The following is an 18,799-nucleotide window of genomic DNA, read 5'->3' as shown; positions in this document are numbered from 1 at the left end:
AAAGAGCTGGCTCTCTCCGGGGTAGAATTTCTGAATATCCCGGAGGCTCTTCCAGTCCAACAAACCTTTGAACGATAGGTTTGGGGAATCGACGCCAATTCGACTGGCCGGACAAGACGTCAATTGAAGAAACGACAGCCAGATCGGCCCATTCAACAACATGCGTCTTCTGCCAGCGCTCGCCACAGCGCTCCTGTTTGCTGTCAATGTGGCAGGAAGTCCAGCCGTTACTTCAGCCTCGGTGGAATCCGTCACCCCCGTCGCGAATGTTGCAGAGGAGGCCGCCCCGACAACCTCGCCCGCTCATGCAAACAATGTCAACCAGGCCAATGCTGCCGTTGCTGACACCTCTGCTCCCGCCGACACAGCCGATGCCGCTAATACGGATCTCTCTGCTGCGGCTGCGAAAGAAGAAGAAAATACCGCTGCCCCGGATACGCCCGACCCGACCAGGGCCAACCCCGTGGAATCCGTGGTCGGTGGCGTAAAGACTGCGCTTGCTGTCAGTGCGAAAGAATCAACCGACGCAGCCGGTGCAGCCGACCCTACTGTGACTGCCGATAAGTCGGCAGCCGAACCTAGTTCCCCTGCTGCCGAGCCTAGTTCCCCTACTGCCGAGCATAGTTCTCCTGCTGCCGAGCCTAGTTCCTCTGCTACTGAGCCTGCCTCCTCCGCTGCCTCTGCTACAGGCACGTCAAGCACCAAGTCTACCAGTTCTGATAGTAGCTCCGACAGTGACTCGGACAGCAACGGCACTGCCAAAGCTTCTGATATCCTGCCAGACTTGAAAGAAGCTATCTCGAGTTTATTAGGTGGTAATGGCAGTGGCGGTATTGCAGAACTTCTGCGTGGTCTTGAAAGTCTGCTTAACCCTAGCTTCTTGGGTAACTTCGCAGATACTTTCGAATATCTCTCTACCGGTCTAGCACCCCCGGTTGACAACCAACTCCGAACCATAGTGGCCAATGCCAACAACCTCCTGACTGCGAGCTTCGTCAAGAAGACTGGTACTCTCATTGACAATGCCAACGGCCTCTTGACCGAGGAGAATACCAAGGAGATTGGAACGCTCCTCAAGGTCGCCAATAAATTGCTGTCCAGCCAGTTTATCGACAAGGTGGACAACCTCATCGACAACGCCAACAACCTCCTCACCTCCAATTTCGTCAAGCAGACCACCAACCTTATTGACAAGGCCAGCCCTCTCATTGATGATGCCAGTGGCCTGCTTACTGATAAGAATGTTCACGCGATTGAGTCGCTCTTGACAAATGCCAACACGCTTCTGACTGCCACATTTGTCAAAGAAACCACCAACCTCATCGGCAAGGCCAGCCCTCTTATCGACGATGCTAGCGGCCTGCTCACTGAGAGCAACGTCAAGGCAATCGAGTCACTCTTGGGCAATGCCAACAAGCTGCTCACACCTAGCTTTATCTCAACTACCGGCAAGCTCATCCAGCAGGCGGGTCCCCTCATCAACCAGGCTAGCGGTCTCCTCACTGAGGGCAATGTCAAGGATATCGAGTCACTCTTGAACAATGCCAACAAGCTGCTCACTCCTAGCTTTATTTCTACTGCGGGCAAGCTCATCCAGCAGGCCGGGCCTCTTATCAATCAGGCTAGCGGCCTTCTCACTGAGGGCAATGTTAAGGAGATAGAGTCACTCTTGGGCAATGCTAACAAGCTGCTCACACCCAGCTTTATCTCGACTACGGGCAAACTCATCAAGCAGGCCGGTCCCCTGATCAACCAGGCCGGCCCTCTGATCAATCAAGCTAGCGGTCTTCTCACAGAGGGCAACGTCAAAGAGATCGAGACTCTGATCGGCAATGCCAACAGCCTGCTGACTACCAGCTTCGTAAATCAGACCACTAGCCTGATCGATGAAGCTAGTGAGCTCTTGAGTTCGGATACCATCGACTCACTGAAGTCTCTTCTCATTCAGCTCGCTCCTATAATTCCCGAGCTGAAGGGCCTGCTCAAGCCGGCCACCATCAAGGCCATCGAGAACGTGCTAAGCAATGCCAACAAGCTTCTTACGGACTCCTTCGTCAAGGACACCAACACACTGATCACCGAGGCTGTCAGCCTTCTAACCCCCGACCTGGTCAAGGCTCTCAAGTCGCTCCTCAGCGATCTTACCCCACTGATCCCCGAGTTGCAGTCGCTGCTGACGAAGGAAATGATCAATTCGATCGAGACCCTTCTGAACAACGCCGGAGACCTGCTTACATCAGACTTCATCAAGGATACCAAGGGCCTGGTGAGCGAGGCTGGCGATCTCCTCACTCCAGAGGTGGCCAGTGGATTGAAGTCGATCCTAAAGGATGTCATGCCCCTCCTGCCGGAGCTGAAGTCACTCTTGACCAAGAGCACCATCTCTGCCATTGGCTCTCTTTTGGCCAACGCCAACACGCTTTTGACTCCCAAGTTTGTCAACGAGACAATTGGTCTGATTGACAGTGCGGACGACCTCCTAACCCCAACCGTCGTAACGGGACTGAAGGATATCCTCGGCGACATGGTGCCCCTGATCCCGGATCTCAGAAGGTCACTGCTGAACACGACCATCATCACCGACCTGGGATACATCGTGACCAACGCTACCACTTTGCTTACGCCCCACTTCGTTGTCGAGACCACGGACCTCATCGATAACGCCGATGGCCTCCTGACCCCCAAGGTGGTCAGCACGCTCCAGGAGATTCTGGGATACGTGCCCGACCTGTTGCCCGAGGTGAAGAAGTTACTCAAGCCGTCTACCATTTCGGATGTTGGCGCGCTCTTGGAGAACGCTCATGATCTCCTGACTCCGAAGTTCGTCAATGAGACAACACTCCTCATTGATGACGTTACGAGCTTCTTGCCTTTGATCCAGGAACTACTCAAGGCGCTGTGAGGCGGATATATTTCATGATATTATTATATGGATTGCAACGGAAGCAATTACGATCTTTAATGTTCTATAATGATAATTAACGTTGTCTCACATTTGGTCTTTGGTAGTTAATAGAATCTTCATGTAGGCTGAGATGAAGGGTTAACCAAGTGGTCTTTTCGAGTAACAAGAATAATTACGGGCTTTAATGGACGAATTCTTCTTTACAAGAATACTCTCCAGCACCCGTAGACACTCAATCGGCTAATAGTTTCTCGTGGTAAAACGTGTGTATTTGATCCCTGCTGATCCGACCACAGATTTACTTGAGCTCTAGCAGTATAGTTGGAGGGAGCGATTGAGAGGCTAATACTGGATGGAATAGGAGGATTGTGTTGAACTTCTGTGCTACAGTAGATAGATGGGAACTTCTATATCATCAAACACCTCTTGAGATCACATTAATTAATGATTGCCAAATCCTCCCAAGCAAGTACGTAAAGCAAGAAGCAACCGACCAAGACTACGAAATCAATAAAAAAGAACTACATCATATATATTTTATGTGCATCGGGAAGGGAAGGCGGACATATGACACTAACAACTACCAAGATTGTGTCCACTTTATGAGGGTACGTTGGGGTATACCCCCCTCCAGGATGGGCTGAGGTATCTGAAATGGGATACTGGTGTTCATCCCTGGTATAATAACTAGAAAGCGACCTCCGAAGTATTGGGCGGCGTTCTGGTACCTTCACATATCGCCTTCTATGTAGAGGTATAAAATTACGCCCAATACTTTGGAGGTCCCACTGTACATCAAATCATGTGGTGATGAGTGTAATAGTAACTTTCCCAACATCGTTGGCTAAAAGAGTCTCACTGTGCCGGCTGATGTCGAGGGGCCGTCGGATAGGGATCCCAGTTCGAATACCGACTTTTATGGAAAATGTTTTGTGGTGCGGATCCATTCTTATTGGCAGTAGCAGGTATGGGTATTTTGGGCTTGGAATGCTCAACTGAATGATTACCGATGGTCTTACCATGGTGAGCTTCTTTTGACTCGTAGATAATTGGAGGGCGGTAGCTGACTTCTTGCAGATGCGCTATTAAGGCTGGTGTTATTCCCCGAGATTTGAACATGTTGCAGGATGTTTGCTGAGCTTGTTGAGTCGGCAGAGCTGTTCGCTCGACTATATACTGTTAGCTGTTTTGGAATAGCAGCGTGATGTCGCCTAGAATGGAAGAATGCACAGATATGGATAAAATCGGTTTGTTGATAGTAAGCGCTTGAATACATACATATGCTAGTAATAAGCGTATGGATAAGCAGAAAGATACCTGTAAAGCCTAGGGAATAGCTTCAGGAGTCAGGGTTGGCCACCATACCATCGCCCAAAGGGATACTCCTGGTCCACCAGACTCAAGGCTTGCATCAGCAGCCACCTTACCCTTCCCAAGTTGAATCTCTTCGACTTCCTCAAATCCCATCGACAGATAGAGAGCGCGCGAGCCTGAAGTTGTTGCTTCGAGCCAGATCGGGAGGTTCGCGGCTTGGGCGGTCTGTTGGTGATCCCGCATGATCGCTTTTGCGAGGCCTGGACAATATCAGTAAGTGACTGAGTATGACGGATCTACAAATGAGACTGTCTTACCTTTTCCACGGTGCTCTTGCTCGGTTCCGATACTGAAGATGTAGTAGTACTTGTTCTGTCCACGTAGACCAATTCTCTTCGCGTTGTCTGTCATACCAGAGAATTCGAACCAAAGACGCTAGATAATTAGGTAGGTTAACAGGGTCCTCTGCGAGAATGTTGGGGTTTCGCGTACCTTAAGTCCTGGCAGTCCTATTTTCCAAAGCACGCTCAGAAATCCAGACCACACAAGAGTCCAGAAATTGTCAACGTATCGGCCCGGTGGAATCATGACAGATGCTGCTTTCCAGTCATCGGCTTCGGTGATCACTGCGTGATTAAGCAAGGCCGACTTGATGAGCGTGGTCCAGTATGTCGGCAGATAAGCCAACCTTTCTTGTTGAGACAGGCCCAGTAGCATATACGCGATGACGGAGTCGGTGTCAAAGACACGGCCGTTGAGTGCTGCAGCCGATCTCAGCATATCTGTGGTCTTGTCAATATCCACTTGAGCCGGAAGAGATCCCCAGAAATACTCACTTTCGCCGCCATGCGTTATTGGGACTGATGCCACAGCCATGTTGGTGTTAGATTAGGAAAGTGTTTGCATGTGAAGTAGCTTGACGCGTCCTTGGCCACTGTTGGCGGTGATTGAACATTGAAGGCAGCCATAGGAAGCAACCACAGATTTGCGCGAGAAGAGTCGCGTCTGATAGTTATATTGACGTCATGTGGCCCTTACGTAAGCATGTCACAGGGCTGGTTCCCGAGATCGAGTCTCAGGGCTCAAGCAACTGATCTACTACTTTGTATGTGCACAAATGACAAGTCTCACCATTGATGTCTAGGTTTTCCCCTCTCATCATGTTCATAGTTATCTGCTTCGGTTGAGACTGGCTTGTTCATCTCCACTGTGGATACGCGTGGAGCAGAGCCCCTGAATCTCGGGGATGCACTCGGGCCGCACCGCTGCCAGAAATCGAACCTGATGATCATGGATTCCTTTGGGATATTGACATTGGATTGCAACTTATGAGTATACAATTTTCAACTTTATAGTTGTGTCCCCGTTAAAGTCTCCAATGTGTCTGTCCATCTTGTCACTGTCCGGAAAATTACTCCGAAAAAAAACAAAAAAAAGCAAAGCTGGAGATAGTAGTTACATGTCACTGTGGAAACCAGCCTGAAGCGGAATAGCATCCACTTTATATCCAAATTGACAATTTCAGGGCCACAAGAGAAGAGACAAAATACCTATCTAGCCATACAAACTGCAGCCATGCAGCGTGATGCGAAACTTTTGTTGAGAGCTCACAAACAAGGTGGGGACTTGGTTAATTCTTATGTTTACAAAACCCCCCTAAGTGGTCGTTCTGAATGCTAAAATTTATTCTTCAGATTTCGTAGAACGTGCAAGGTTTGTATGTCCCTTAAGACTCCCTTTGTAACTTCAATATCTAACATCTACTCGTTGAAGCTAGGAAATCTCAGTCACTCAACTGCCTCAGAAGGAGCTTTTCTTGGATCTTCCAGGGCTTGGTTGAACGATTAGTAACTGGTCATGTCTACTCGTCGTCGGCCTCATGTACCATCAACGAACTGCGCTCTGGCAAGGACTAACAGAAGATCCGGGCTACAGCACGGCGTTAACATAATTTCTGGGCTGCAGGTATCCAATGACCAGGATAAAGCGATTATTGAATATGTCGAACGATGGATGGAGCACGGCTTTCAATTAAAAAAGCAATCGATTGTGTCACAAATCGCTAGTGCCTATCTCAAACATCAGGGTGCCCCAGACAATGGTACGAGTCGTCATGGTGGGATATTTTCTCGCAATCAGAACTTTCATGAGGAAATCAAAAAGTTCCGAAAGTTAGAGATAGGTGGCTTAGCAAGCAAAGATCCTGAATTGGAAGATGAGAGGCTCTGCAAATTCATAGATCAGTTTGGGGCCATTCGAGAAAAGTATGGGCTCGATGATGAACATATCTATGCACTCTCAGACACAGGATATGCCACTGCAATCCAAAAGGACAAACAGCCTTTGAGCATCCGCCGCAAGAGGCCTTCCGAGAACCGCACATTGGCCTCTGTTATCTACTGTTACCCGGCCCGGGGCAAGCCGCTTTTACCCTATGTTACCTTCAAGTCTTCCGAGGTTCAAGCGCCGAAGTGTACAGTCGGAGTCAAGATATCGTACAACACAACTGGCTGGGCAGAAAACGCGCATGCACTGGATTGGCTGAACAACGTCTTCATGAAGGAAATAGAATCCAGTCAATCTGGAATGAGAGGCTCAAGCCAATACCGTCTGCTACTGGTTGATAATCTCTTCCCCGTGACACCTGAATTCTTTGTGACCTGCTGGGAAATAAAGGTCATCTGTCTTTGTGTTCCCCAAAAAGGCAGCGAATATCTCAGCCCCTTTGAAAATGGGATTTTCGACGGCCTTGATAAGCTCTATGCAGAGCATATGAAGAAACAGTTACGAGAGAAACAAGAGGAGAGTCTACGAGACGGACAACGAGGGAGACAAAGAGAGAAATTGCCATATACTATCTCGGCATCTCAATTTGCGATCTTCATTTGCCGTGAACTCGGATCCGTTGTGCGAGTTACCGAATCAAAGCGTGCGTGGCTCAATACTTGCCTGCTTCCACCCAGCCAAGAACGATTGATCAATCGTCGCAAGGGCGACCGGATTCGTTCTCAAACTGTCGAACCCAGCAGCCCACTCCGTGGTAGGAGGCGCCGTGGATCATTCGACGAGACCAACTACACGGAGCTAACCACTAACGACAACAACACCCGCTTGCCTTCACCCAGCCGCACACGATCGACCAATCGTCACACGTGCGACCGGACTCGTGCTCGAACTGTCGAGCCCAGCAACCTAATCCGTAGTAGGCGGCGCCGTATATCACCGGATGAGACCAGTGACACGGAGCGAAGCACTGCCGACAATCCCATTGCTGTAATTGTTCACCGGGACCAAATAGCTTCGCCGGAATCGGTGCAAGGCCCACAGCTAAGAAATCCCTCTGAGTGGGAGGTCCTAGAACAACAAGAAGTCTCTGAAAATTCATCGGACACTGAATGGTCCGAGCAATCAAGCAGCGAAGACGAAAAATCCTACACCAGCGCCAACGTCCCCGCGACACCATGTCGAACCCCAAATCGACTGAAAACTCCCAGATCGTCCCGAAAACTGGAAACGCTACTAAGTTCGGTGATGTCCCTTGAAGACTTTCAAAATTGCGTTGAGCAGTACGAAAACGCATCATCACCCGCTGACAAGAAGCGACGCCGCGAACAAATCACGCTGGGCTATGCTAAATGTATTTGGAAACTTGAGGACGCAATTCAATCACCGCCGGGGTCCTCTTCAAAAAAATCCAGAACTCATTGAATACGAGATTTGGTTTATCATCACACTGAGGTTGGATTCGTGGGGTTCGTATGTGCATCTCTACACAATCATTTCCATTTTTCTTTTGTTTTTTTGTTTTTTTGTCTTTTTGTCTTTTCCCACTTTTTTCTTTCCATGTTGCAGTTGGAAATTATTACTATAGAAACAAATAGCTGCATTAATTTCATATGTCTATGCTGGTACTAGGATGGTTCAAGAATACTACAGAGTAGTACTACCTAGGTAAATCGGACCCTAAATCCTGTCACATATTTTGCCCTATATTCTACCCATCTAATTTACATAGTTAAAGAAACAACCTGCATTTTCATAATGTAGAAAGAGTTTGACAGAATGACGGTGTAAAATGGTAGGCAGAATTAGATGGCAGCAGTAACCAATTATGCGCACCGGGAATTCCAGGGGTTGCGCCGTAGCATTACCCTCCATATCTATGTACTACATACTTGCCCTATTCATTTCCTTTGATGTCCACTTTCTCATTAATTTCCCTCTTCGTTTATTGTATGTTGCTCTCGCTCACAGTTACAAAGCAAAATTACTCTGGAGCGAACGAAGCCAAAATAAATGTTCAACATTTGTCGCTATGGAAACCAGCCCAATCTGAAGTGGAATAGCATCCACTTAGTAATACCCAAATTAATAGTTTTGTGATGTCTCGAATAGCCATACAAAATGAAGTGATTTAGGGGGAACCAGAATTTTTTGTTAAGCTAATAATAGAGTGGAGGCTTGGTCAATGTTGATACATACATAACCTCGGGACTTTTAGTACTAGAAAAATTTTCTATGTCAGAATTTCAGGTCAGTTTTTGTCTGAAATCCTCAGCACCTCTCCTTTAACCCGCTATCTAAATCATCAGAAGACAGTGTACCTCACCATTATAAGGACGCCTGTATCCCACACGATTGATTCCGAAGTTGCCACAAACCTTGCTAGTGCGTATTTGCAAAAGAAGTCTGTTGCCATGGGTCAACCGGCTCTCTCGGCTGAGGATGAGAATGCAGTTCTTCAGCATGTGGAGCGTTGGCTGAATCATGGATTCTTTCCTTACCACATGTTGGCAAAAGATGCAGCCAATGCGTATTTCCATAACCACCAGGGTTACAGCCAGAACAGGCCAAACCTCAACGTTGGATGGCAGAAGGGTTTTTGGATGCGTCATCGAGGACTTGCTGATCGCATAGCCAAAGAGCGCAGCACACTAAAACTGAAAGGTCCGTATGAAGATCGGAGAGCCTGGAAGTTCTTTCAAACATTCAAAGATATCAAGCAGCGGCTCCAGGTTTTCAACGACAACATCTATGCTATGGAGGATGCCGCATTCGTAACCACCATGTATCGAAAGGCAAGCCTTATGTTCGTTCGACCAATGAACCAAAATCACAAGAGAGAAGAACGGGCATTCTCGTCTGTCATCCACTGCTGCTCAACGCGAGGGAAACACCTGACCCCATACGTCATTTGTAGAAGCCAGGATCCACCTCAGACGAAGAACTTTGGTGATATCAAGGTTTCTTTTACCCAGTCAGGCTGGGCTGAGGCGAATCATGCAGTTGACTGGGCGAAGACCGTTTTTGAGCCACAGACTCGACCCAAAGGCCGGCGTCAAACATGGAGAATTCTGCTGATTTCCCATCGATTCCGCATACTGTTTCCAGAGTTCGAAAAGTTCTGTTGGGATAATAGGATCGCTTGCATTTGTTTCCCTAAGAATGATCAGCAGTTCTTCAACCCAATGGAAAACATCGCTTTTGGCCCCATGCAAAAGAGCTATACTGACTACATGAGAAAGAGATTCTCCGATAACAATGAAAATGCTATCACACTGGACGTGAGGGAATTTGCATCATGGATTGGTGGAGAAGTCGCTTCATCTAAACGAGCGGAAGAAGCTGCGGATACTTGGCGTCAAAGCTGCCTTCTGCCGCTAGATGAATTCCGCCTTCGCAACTGCCTCCAAGGGAACCGAGCTACGGCCGTGCCAGAGGATAGAACCTCCATCCTTGATAGCCGTCTCTACTCGGACGAGACTCCGCGAATCGCGAGATCACTGGCCACATCTCGAACAAGTGTTCCTTTGCCCATAATTCCTTCCATGGAGACAGAGAGCAGATACTCCAGCCGCGACTACTCACATCCTTTGCCGCGGGAATCACAGGAGACTGAAGAGAGAGGCGGTAGCTATGAATCCGGGGGAGGTCAATCCGACAGTGAAGGTGAAAATTTCAACAGTCATCAGCCTATGACACCATCCAGAACACCTAGGTTGCCAAAGACCCCTCGGGCGAAGTCTCCAGAGACAGCATCACCTGGCTCTATGATGTCGTCCAAGAAGCACCGGGATACCTTGGACAAATGCATAGAAGGATCACCTCAGACACGAAAAAGGTACCGAGATGATTTGATTTTGGACCGTGGAGATCTAGAGAAAGAAAATGTTCGTCTCAAAGAAAGGGTTGAGCTTTTGGAACAGTTTGCCTTCAAGAGACCGAGACTCGACTGATATGCCTGCGCTTTCTGTGTGGTACTCCAGACCACATTCTTTCTTTCTTTTTTTTTATGTATTTGAACATTATGAGCGAGCTCGCTTACCTTTGTATAAAATATTCCAGTGTCTAATCAGAGTCTCCTCAGAGTCCCATCAATTTCATATGTCCATGCCGGTACCGGGATCCATGATACCGGACGCGCGACCATGTATCTATCTTGTCGAGTATTTTACCTGCCTCTTCGGTTTCTCTCTTCAGTCTAAACTCATCCTTATTTAATTTCTACTCTTTCAAACTTGACAACTCCACCCATAAACTGCTCATCATGGCAACCGTCCTCCTCATCCTTGACGTCCAAAACGGGGTAATCGATCGCCTCCATAGCCCAGAGCCCTACCTCGAACGCCTAGCATCAACTGTCACTTCTGCACGCAAGGCCAACGTGAAAATCATCCACGTCATCACCGCCTTTCGTCCAGGCTACCCAGAAAACAATCCAAACAACTCATCTGTACCCTCTGTCGTCGCTCGCGGTGAATACCTCGAAGGCCACTCGTCAGTGCAAGTTCACCCAGCCATTGCACCTGTATCTGGAGAAGTGGTCCTCACCAAGCGTCGTGTCTCGGCTTTCTTTTCTACTGAACTTGATATGCTTTTGCGCTGCGCAAATGCCGAGTCTATCGTTGTCGCAGGCTTGATCACCAGCGGAGCCGTACTATCGACTGTTCGCCAGGCAATGGACATGGACTACCGTATTACTGTGTTGGAAAATTGCTGCATGGATCGTGATGAGGAGCTGCACCGTGTGTTGATGGAGAAGGTCTTTGCGCGCAAGGCGGATGTTCTTTCGGCTGCGGAATGGGCCGAGAAGCTTTTCACCGAGGCGCATCGCTAAACATGGTTTGAAGTGGTTTTTTGATCTCACTAAATGATATTCCTATGCTTTCAATGTGGAGACTGGCAGCGCCGACTGTTTCAAGCACTCAGTATTGATTTTTTCAGCTGAAAAATTACGCAACTTGCTTCCTTGATGAACACGTACACATCTTTATGTAATGAATTTTCTCTGCTGGGGCCTTTCTATCCTAGCTGCCGCCGCTTTTTTGAGGGTGCTCAAAGTCCGGCTGTCTGGCCGGCTGAGTGCTATCACACAGTAGATCAGCGATTAACACCGAAACAGGTAAAAGCAAAAACGAATCACAGCTCAAATTAGTTCCCAGTCGAAAAATTAGTATACAATAGAATTCTCATGTACTCTTCAACAAATTCCTTCCAATAGCCTCACTACAGGGCTTGATGATATCCTGCTGGGCGGCTATCCATTCGTTCGTCCAAGCTTTCAACTTCTTAATTCCGGCCACATCGTCCAATTCGCCGGGACTTTCATAGTCCTTTGGATCAGATCCCTCTTTCTCCTTGGCCACATTCAATCTCCAATATTTCTTGATCTGGGGGCACGGGGCAAATGCGTCAACAAGATAGCGGAAAAGAAGATGGGTGCTTTCGGTGTTAGTTGCAACCGAGACAAAACTCATCATTGCGGCTTTGAAGTTGAATCCTGGTTGAGCGACGGCCACATTGGATGCCATTCCTGTACCAATGCTCAGGAAGCAGTCCGTCTCGCGAGTTGGGCCATATACACCGAGGACTTCGGTCCATAACCTGTGAAGGAATCTCAGTCATCATGCTCGTACAAGACTATAAGTACGCCAAACTCTTACCATCCAAGGGGATTATTAGCTAACAAGCCGCCATCAACCAGTTTTACGCGGCCCACCTCAAGAGGCTTAAAGTACGCAGGGGCGGCGGATGTAGCACGAGCAGCCTGCCACAACTTGATATTCGCAAGGTCTGCGTCTGGTACCTCAAGGTCGTTCGTATATGAGCGAAGGAAGACAGGCCCTCGGTTATTACCGGCTTCCTCACGCACCGCCATTAAGAAGCTGATTTCATCAGGTGAGCTTTCACAATAGAAAATTAACTGAATGGACAGGCAATCTCACATTTTGCAGGAATTCTCCTTGTCGTCCAGCAATAATGCGTTATCTGCATCTTCCCCGGCTGGAAGCCTCTTCCGAAGCAGAGCTTTGATCACCTTCTCCAATGTCTTGGCAGAGTAGAATGCTCCTGTCGCAGTATATCGGGCTGGCTTCGTCACATGGTCGTGGACCCAGCCAGATCCAAACACCTCATTCATCAACGCGCTATACTCGTCCAGGCATTCCTGAACGGTCATCTTGAGACGACCGAGCATGATAGCAATTAACCTGATTCAGTCAGCACTATATATTATATGACAAAGAGACTTGTCCCTCAGCTGTACGGACCCGCCAGTGCTTGTTCCTCCAATAAGATCAAATATCTCACAAGGCTTCTTATTTGGAGCACCCTTGTCCATGACTTCTTTCAGTAACATCAGCGAGGAATACCCTCTCACACCTCCCCCATCTAAAAGAGCAGTTAGTCTTTAAGAATAATGGGCTTGATATCAGTTAGAAGGCCTTACCAAGAGAAAGAACACGGAGGGGTCGCTTTTCCTTGCCGGAGAATGTATCGGCTCGATCCCAGGCTGCTGTGATTGTAGGTGCGTATGCATTATTACTAGAGTTGACGCAGTTCAAGATCTGCTGCAGTGCGATGGTATCCTCCATCACCTGTGCGTAACTAGGAGGCTGCTCAACAGAGGTGGGGCGCCCCATATCCAGTACAAGGCAAGCGGCCCTTCCATACAGCTCCCAGCCAGTAAAGCGGGCACAGACTCGCACTGCAATAACATTGCCAACCTAATTATATGAGTAAGTATGTTCTTTCCGAGGATTTCGGTTCAATGACTTACCTCAAGCAGAGCCAACAGATCGTGCTTGCCGGCGAAAACGTCACTAGATAACTGAAGACCACTGTGAGATCCCATATAGCATGTTAATTAGATGAGCAACTTACCCAGCCGTATTCCGCAGATCCCATGTCATTCTTGTGACTCATCCAAACCAACTCAACCCCTTCTCTTTGCCTGGGGGAATCGGACGATTCATTCTCATAAATGGCTACCTCCAGCCATGTCCAGTTTCCAAGAGCACGATCATCCACCCAGCCCTGGTCGTGGGTGTCTGCAAATAGCTGTATGCTCTGGAGAGCCAAAATGGCAGCTTGACTAAAGGGCTAAAACAGTCGTGTTTAGAAATTGCTTGTGCCCGACGAGAATTGCCAAAGCTTATCATCGCTATTTCCAAAAGTGCTACTTAGCTGACAGGCTCGAGAAGCAGTGGACAGAATCATTCCTCCAGGTGCTACAATGTCGGGCTTGATACGACCCTCCATGGTGGGTCCCCGGCTGCTGAATCCGGAGATGTTGTCAGGGTTTCCTTTGACCAATCCCTTGGCATCATACACTTCACAGGTGTAATCTTGGGAAGATCGAAGATTCTCACACGAGCCTACAGTGATGCAGTTCTTTGCAGCTGGCTGTGCACCAATGTGGCCCTTGCGGGTCGCTGCTTTGCCACTGTTTCCAGCAGCGAAACACACGACAAGGTCTTGATGACCCCAAACAAAGTTGTCAATCTCTTCTGAAGCATTGTTGTAGGGTAACTGGCCTCTCCAGTCCCACTGAGGACCCCATGAGTTGGTGTGAATCCGAGATTCATGGTTCTCATAGGCATCTCGCAGGAGGTCCCCCAGAGTCTTACCCGAGGAACCGAAAAGTCTACCGTTGTCTGCGAGGAGGGCTTGAACAACCAATGTTGCCTCGGGTGCAGCTCCTTGAATCGAGCCACCCATGGCGTCCGACTTGCCGTTTCCCAGGACTGACCCACAGACATGGGTGCCGTGGCCGTTCGTGTCGCTTGTTAATTTTTCCCGTCCAATTGGGATGAGATCGCGCACTCTGTTGGCGAAAGCAGGATGCGTATTGGCTTTGTCGCCCATATCAAAGCCGGTATCCGCGACTGTGACAACTTGGCCTTTTCCTTTGTAACATGCAAGACTGCCAACCCCGGAATCCCCGATATCAGCATGGATAACATCCCGAGCGACGTTGTTCAGCAACGTTAGGCTGTGAACCTCCTCAATAGCCCCAACGCTATCAATCTTGGCAACCTCCAACAGGTCTCTCGGGGAAATTTGTGCTCGAATAATAGAGCTGTCTGCGCGGACACTCATATTCCTCGGGGAGATTCCGGTAATTTGACTGATTTCTTGCATCAAGATCTCAGCAGATTTGTCGGCAGCTTGATGCAAAATGAGGTCCACTGACTTTGGCTCATCATGGGACTCATAGTTGCTTTGGGTCTTCAAACTCGGAGGAAGCTTCAGGAGAGGGGAAAGAACTTCAGCATTTTCAATGAAATCTTGTTCCCTGATGCGATCGATATCGGTAGGCTCGTAACGGCACTTGAAGGTATTGTCGCCAAGAAATTGCTGTACTTGGATGTGCAATTTAGAGAGAATCTGCTTCTTGGATCGGTCCAGAGGACTAGTCAACTTGACCAGAATGTAGTTCGAATCAGTAATACTGGGCTTCAGATCAAAGGTGCTGAGCGACGAGAACCCAGAATTCTCAGACAGGGAGAATTTGTTTCCGTTGAGGTAAGACATGATGAACCGATGAGAGTAAAGCAGCAGACAGCGATATCACCGAACAACTATGCCAACTCGAGTCATGGCCACCAGCCGGTTTTATCCTGCGTCTTTATGTCGCTACTTCAAGCCAAATATCATAGGCAATTGACTGGACTCGCTCTTCTTCAGCGGGCTGTTCCCATGGCTGAAACCTGTATGCTGGGCGCTGGAACTAGTGTGCTTGGGCATTATTTCAAATTCTGAATTCGTTTAGTCGGATCTTTTGGCTCTTGTTGTGCAATTTTACAGTTGCGGGTCTATGCTACGGCGCCACAATATTCAGTCGCCTATTGTTGCCCGAAATGCTAACTATTCGTTCGTGTCTAGATCGAGATTTGCACCTTCTAGCAAGAAATAAAAAAGGAATATGGTGTTCAAGCAGAATCATCTTGCTTCAACTGAACCTTCTTGATGTCTGTCAGCTCACTGCTTAGATGCGTAGGGTGGGGATGCTACCTACTACAGGGCCTTCGATAGAAGATACTTTTAGCATGGATGGAATGTAATCACAGGAATTACGGGCTCAAATTGACTGGCCCTCATAGCATTCTGCGAGAAAGTATACTCGACGAGATCTATGCTTAGCGATATTCCATGCTTGGTGATATCCCCAGGAGGATTGGCAGCCATGAGTGCCATATCCTCACAAAACTTAATTTGAAGAAGGCGGAAAGTAAGCCAGGTATGCAAGGTCATCGGAGACCGCATGACCGACAAATAAAGCATGGCGCGACGGGCATGGCTGAAAAGAGAAGAACATGTTCGCAGTTCGCATGCGGGCGCAGCTCCCCCGAACATGTCTACGCAGGTACCCACTGTAGGCCCGGCCCGGGTATGATAACCACGTTTAGTATCTCTTCACGCCACTGAGAGATACTACAATCTATTACAATCTATCACTATCACATCAATCACAACCATCGCTGAAGCCAAAAGATACACACCATCTACTGTGATGAGTGCACCATTGAGTATAGTACACACTAGCCGCATATCTGTACACCGTATAGGTATATCCTTGCCGATGTGATGGCTTTTCAGGGAGAACCCTTTCCCCACTGTCTTGTGAATTCTACGGGGAGCCCTGTGGCTCTCGCTAAATATCACTGAGAGCTAGAAGAGACATTGCATTGAGATCTTACCACTGTGGAGCTCCTGACCTACTAGTACGGAGTTCTGAACATACTCGCCAAAGATGTCAGTGAGACAAAAGCATCCTATTCAGCTGGTGCCGGCTGTCACTTCTCAAGCAACTTCCTGGGATAACGAAAGGGATCACGAGATATGTCTCAGTGATGAACTCAAACGTGTCACTATGGCCGCTAGTTCCTATGCTATGAACCATCTGGTTGGCCCAAAGATACTCGCTAGAGATGCCTCAAATACAGCGGGGAGTCATCTCAGCTGGAGCTTGCTTCCATTGCCCCATTGATTCTTCGGGGAGACCGGAGGCTGGCTGAGAAGAGTCGGGGTATCACAAACGAGTGTGCTAAGGGCGGAAAATTGGATTGCAAAGGGGGATTGATGCTGGAGTAGCTCGCAGCAGAGTGTTCCTGAGAAGTGTATATAAAGTGCCACTTCTCTCACCCAGAATGAACTCTGCATCCGCAATCAGCATCTTGAAAACAACCGCCATCTATTCAGTCCTTCTGAGTATTTTATTTATTTGAGCTCTTTTGCAAGCCAATTCTCTACAAGCCTCAATCACCTTTTTTATCTTCTCCTTCTACATTCACCATGTCTGCCCCTGTCGAAACCCTGGATGCAAGCTGGAAGAAGGCCTTGGCCAGCGATATTGCTGTGCTCAAGTTGGCATCTTCCGAGGGTAACGTGGGTTTCCTCTCCATCTTCTCCGAGAAGACCCTCATGAACCTCCAAGCGGAGACCTCCTCTCTTCGCCAAGATCTGATGGCAATGGACATCAATACCATGTACAACAACTCAGACGTCTACCAGATGCTCAGCCAGAAGACGACCGAGGCCATTCAAGCTACCCAGGACGAGGCTGAACTAGTCAACCGCAGCCTGGAAGAGAACGCGAGTGGCCCCAACGCCAAGAATGAGGTTGACTGGCTGAATATGCTGCGCAGACTTGTTGAAGAACAGAAAGCGAAGAGCAATCAGCGATGGGATGATCTCTACAATGTCGGCGTCACGGGGATTGAGAGGCTTCCCCCATCGATGCGATCTGGTGCAGCAACCACATACATGGCTGGCCTGAGTATCATTGGTGCTTTCGCTGGGAAGGTCATTGACGTGCTGAAGGGCTTTGTCAGCCGTATCAGCGAGTTCATCATCAGAGCCTGGGACAAGATCAAGGAATTCGGGCAATCTATCTACAACTGGGCCTCCAGCGCAGGGTCTAGCGTCAAGGCAATCTTCGGCAGTGTTTTCTCTGCTCAGCGTCTCTCTACTCAGAGTCTCGTTGCTCAGAGCACCTTTTCACCTCTGAATTTGAACGGCGAGAGTGCTCCTCGCACCCTGAGAAAGGTTCTTAGTAACGCGGCATTGAATGGAGCTGGCGACTCGGAAACGATCATGGTACCCGCCGGTTTGCTTCGCAGTCTGGGTGAGTTCCTGTGGTAGATTCGTCTGTCCCCAGGCGAATTGAATGTTTGATCCAAGGCGACGAATCAATCTGGCCGAGGTTTAAAGTGGAACAGTCATGGAGACATTCCAGATCCCTTCAAGTTGATCATTGTCGGACAATTTGCTGTCACTCAATTCTTGTGTTTTATTTTACTATGTTCCGTTAGTTGAATGCAATATAATTATCTAGTTTTTGTCTTTATGCACTTACTGTTGGAAAGTTATAATATCAAATCTTTGTAATTTTGGATGGTCCCACTTCGAGAAACCATCTTGAATACCACCGTTGAGCCCTCTCGTATGATATTGGTGGACGTAGTAAAGAATCTAGACACATCACACGGAAAAATTCATGCCGTGCGTATCAAACATAGGAAGGTTCCAAGGTTGGAAGGCTCTTGTGAGAAACCCGAGTAGGACTTCTCCTTTTACATTCGTCCTCCCGAATAATGCCCTATACGACGGCTATGGACTTTTTGAAAGGATCTATAATCCCAGGTTGATCTTTAAGTATGCATATATATATCTAGAGGTCTTTCCATCCCATTGGATCTGAGTAAATAAAATCATGGCTAGGGGTTTCTCGCTTCTTCATCAGTTTCACCATATACAGTAATTAGACTTCCGCACCGGCCCACAAAGCCCAAAGCCCAACCCGACCCGACCCGTAAATGGGCCGGGTTTTGGGCCCGGGGTGAAAGCCCACTGGGCTTTAATGGGGGCCCAATGGGCCCCAAACAATGCAAATATACTTAGTTGAACCCCCTAAAAGGGTTTTTAAAATTACCCTTCGTTTTACCCCCGTTTCTAACCCTTATTCTAAAGGTAAGATTTTATTAGTTAAAATTATTTAGAATTAATTGCTAGTTATCTCTCTATATCACGTTTAAAAACGCGAGAAAGCGCGTTATTTAGATAATTTACAAATTACAGAAGTTCACTTAGAAAGTAGTAGTACTCCTACACAAACCCAAAATATATATCCTACCAAAACATTAAGACGAATGATATCTCGACTTCTACCAGGTAGATTTTATTCAAAATCAAACTATATACTTATACAGTAACTGTGATGCTGGATTCTAGATTTGAACTTTATATACCTAGTGGAAGGTCGTAATACAGCGATTAGAGGCCTCCTAGGATGGGCTT

At 48.0% G+C, this 18,799-nt stretch overlaps 9 protein-coding genes across 9 annotated transcripts; 5 read left to right on the top strand and 4 right to left on the bottom strand.

Moving 5' to 3' along the window:
• Window positions 1–160: 160 nt before the first annotated feature.
• On the top strand, window positions 161–2,902 carry N7479_003908 (uncharacterized protein; the record flags this gene model as incomplete). The annotated part of the gene is made up of 1 exon (XM_057251605.1): window positions 161–2,902. One exon carries the CDS (start codon window positions 161–163, stop codon window positions 2,900–2,902), a length of 2,742 nt encoding a protein of 913 aa, XP_057110930.1.
• A 1,329-nt stretch (window positions 2,903–4,231) lies between these two features.
• On the bottom strand, window positions 4,232–5,095 carry N7479_003907 (GNAT family N-acetyltransferase; the record flags this gene model as incomplete). The annotated part of the gene is made up of 3 exons (XM_057251604.1): window positions 4,232–4,479; window positions 4,537–4,654; window positions 4,712–5,095. 3 exons carry the CDS (start codon window positions 5,093–5,095, stop codon window positions 4,232–4,234), a joined length of 750 nt encoding a protein of 249 aa, XP_057110929.1.
• A 981-nt stretch (window positions 5,096–6,076) lies between these two features.
• N7479_003906 (uncharacterized protein) lies at window positions 6,077–7,927 on the top strand (the record flags this gene model as incomplete). The annotated part of the gene is made up of 1 exon (XM_057251603.1): window positions 6,077–7,927. One exon carries the CDS (start codon window positions 6,077–6,079, stop codon window positions 7,925–7,927), a length of 1,851 nt encoding a protein of 616 aa, XP_057110928.1.
• Window positions 7,928–8,916: 989 nt separating this feature from the next.
• Window positions 8,917–10,455, top strand: N7479_003905 (uncharacterized protein; the record flags this gene model as incomplete). The annotated part of the gene is made up of 1 exon (XM_057251602.1): window positions 8,917–10,455. One exon carries the CDS (start codon window positions 8,917–8,919, stop codon window positions 10,453–10,455), a length of 1,539 nt encoding a protein of 512 aa, XP_057110927.1.
• Window positions 10,456–10,766: 311 nt separating this feature from the next.
• Window positions 10,767–11,336, top strand: N7479_003904 (cysteine hydrolase family protein; the record flags this gene model as incomplete). Its single annotated transcript, XM_057251601.1, has 1 exon — window positions 10,767–11,336. One exon carries the CDS (start codon window positions 10,767–10,769, stop codon window positions 11,334–11,336), a length of 570 nt encoding a protein of 189 aa, XP_057110926.1.
• A 352-nt stretch (window positions 11,337–11,688) lies between these two features.
• N7479_003903 (uncharacterized protein) lies at window positions 11,689–13,410 on the bottom strand (the record flags this gene model as incomplete). The annotated part of the gene is made up of 7 exons (XM_057251600.1): window positions 11,689–12,103; window positions 12,163–12,384; window positions 12,445–12,708; window positions 12,769–12,889; window positions 12,948–13,224; window positions 13,278–13,338; window positions 13,382–13,410. 7 exons carry the CDS (start codon window positions 13,408–13,410, stop codon window positions 11,689–11,691), a joined length of 1,389 nt encoding a protein of 462 aa, XP_057110925.1.
• A 205-nt stretch (window positions 13,411–13,615) lies between these two features.
• On the bottom strand, window positions 13,616–15,034 carry N7479_003902 (S8 family serine peptidase; the record flags this gene model as incomplete). The annotated part of the gene is made up of 1 exon (XM_057251599.1): window positions 13,616–15,034. One exon carries the CDS (start codon window positions 15,032–15,034, stop codon window positions 13,616–13,618), a length of 1,419 nt encoding a protein of 472 aa, XP_057110924.1.
• A 1,419-nt stretch (window positions 15,035–16,453) lies between these two features.
• On the bottom strand, window positions 16,454–16,676 carry N7479_003901 (uncharacterized protein; the record flags this gene model as incomplete). The annotated part of the gene is made up of 2 exons (XM_057251598.1): window positions 16,454–16,611; window positions 16,646–16,676. 2 exons carry the CDS (start codon window positions 16,674–16,676, stop codon window positions 16,454–16,456), a joined length of 189 nt encoding a protein of 62 aa, XP_057110923.1.
• Window positions 16,677–16,795: 119 nt separating this feature from the next.
• N7479_003900 (uncharacterized protein) lies at window positions 16,796–17,644 on the top strand (the record flags this gene model as incomplete). Its single annotated transcript, XM_057251597.1, has 1 exon — window positions 16,796–17,644. The coding sequence occupies one exon, from the start codon at window positions 16,796–16,798 to the stop codon at window positions 17,642–17,644; it is 849 nt and encodes a 282-aa protein (XP_057110922.1).
• Window positions 17,645–18,799: the final 1,155 nt, after the last annotated feature.

The sequence above is a fragment of the Penicillium vulpinum genome (genome assembly GCF_028829585.1).
Source record: "Penicillium vulpinum strain IBT 29486 chromosome Unknown utg000002l_segment0_segment0, whole genome shotgun sequence".
Lineage (NCBI taxonomy): Eukaryota > Fungi > Ascomycota > Eurotiomycetes > Eurotiales > Aspergillaceae > Penicillium > Penicillium vulpinum.
This window is presented reverse-complemented; position numbering and strand designations above follow the sequence as displayed.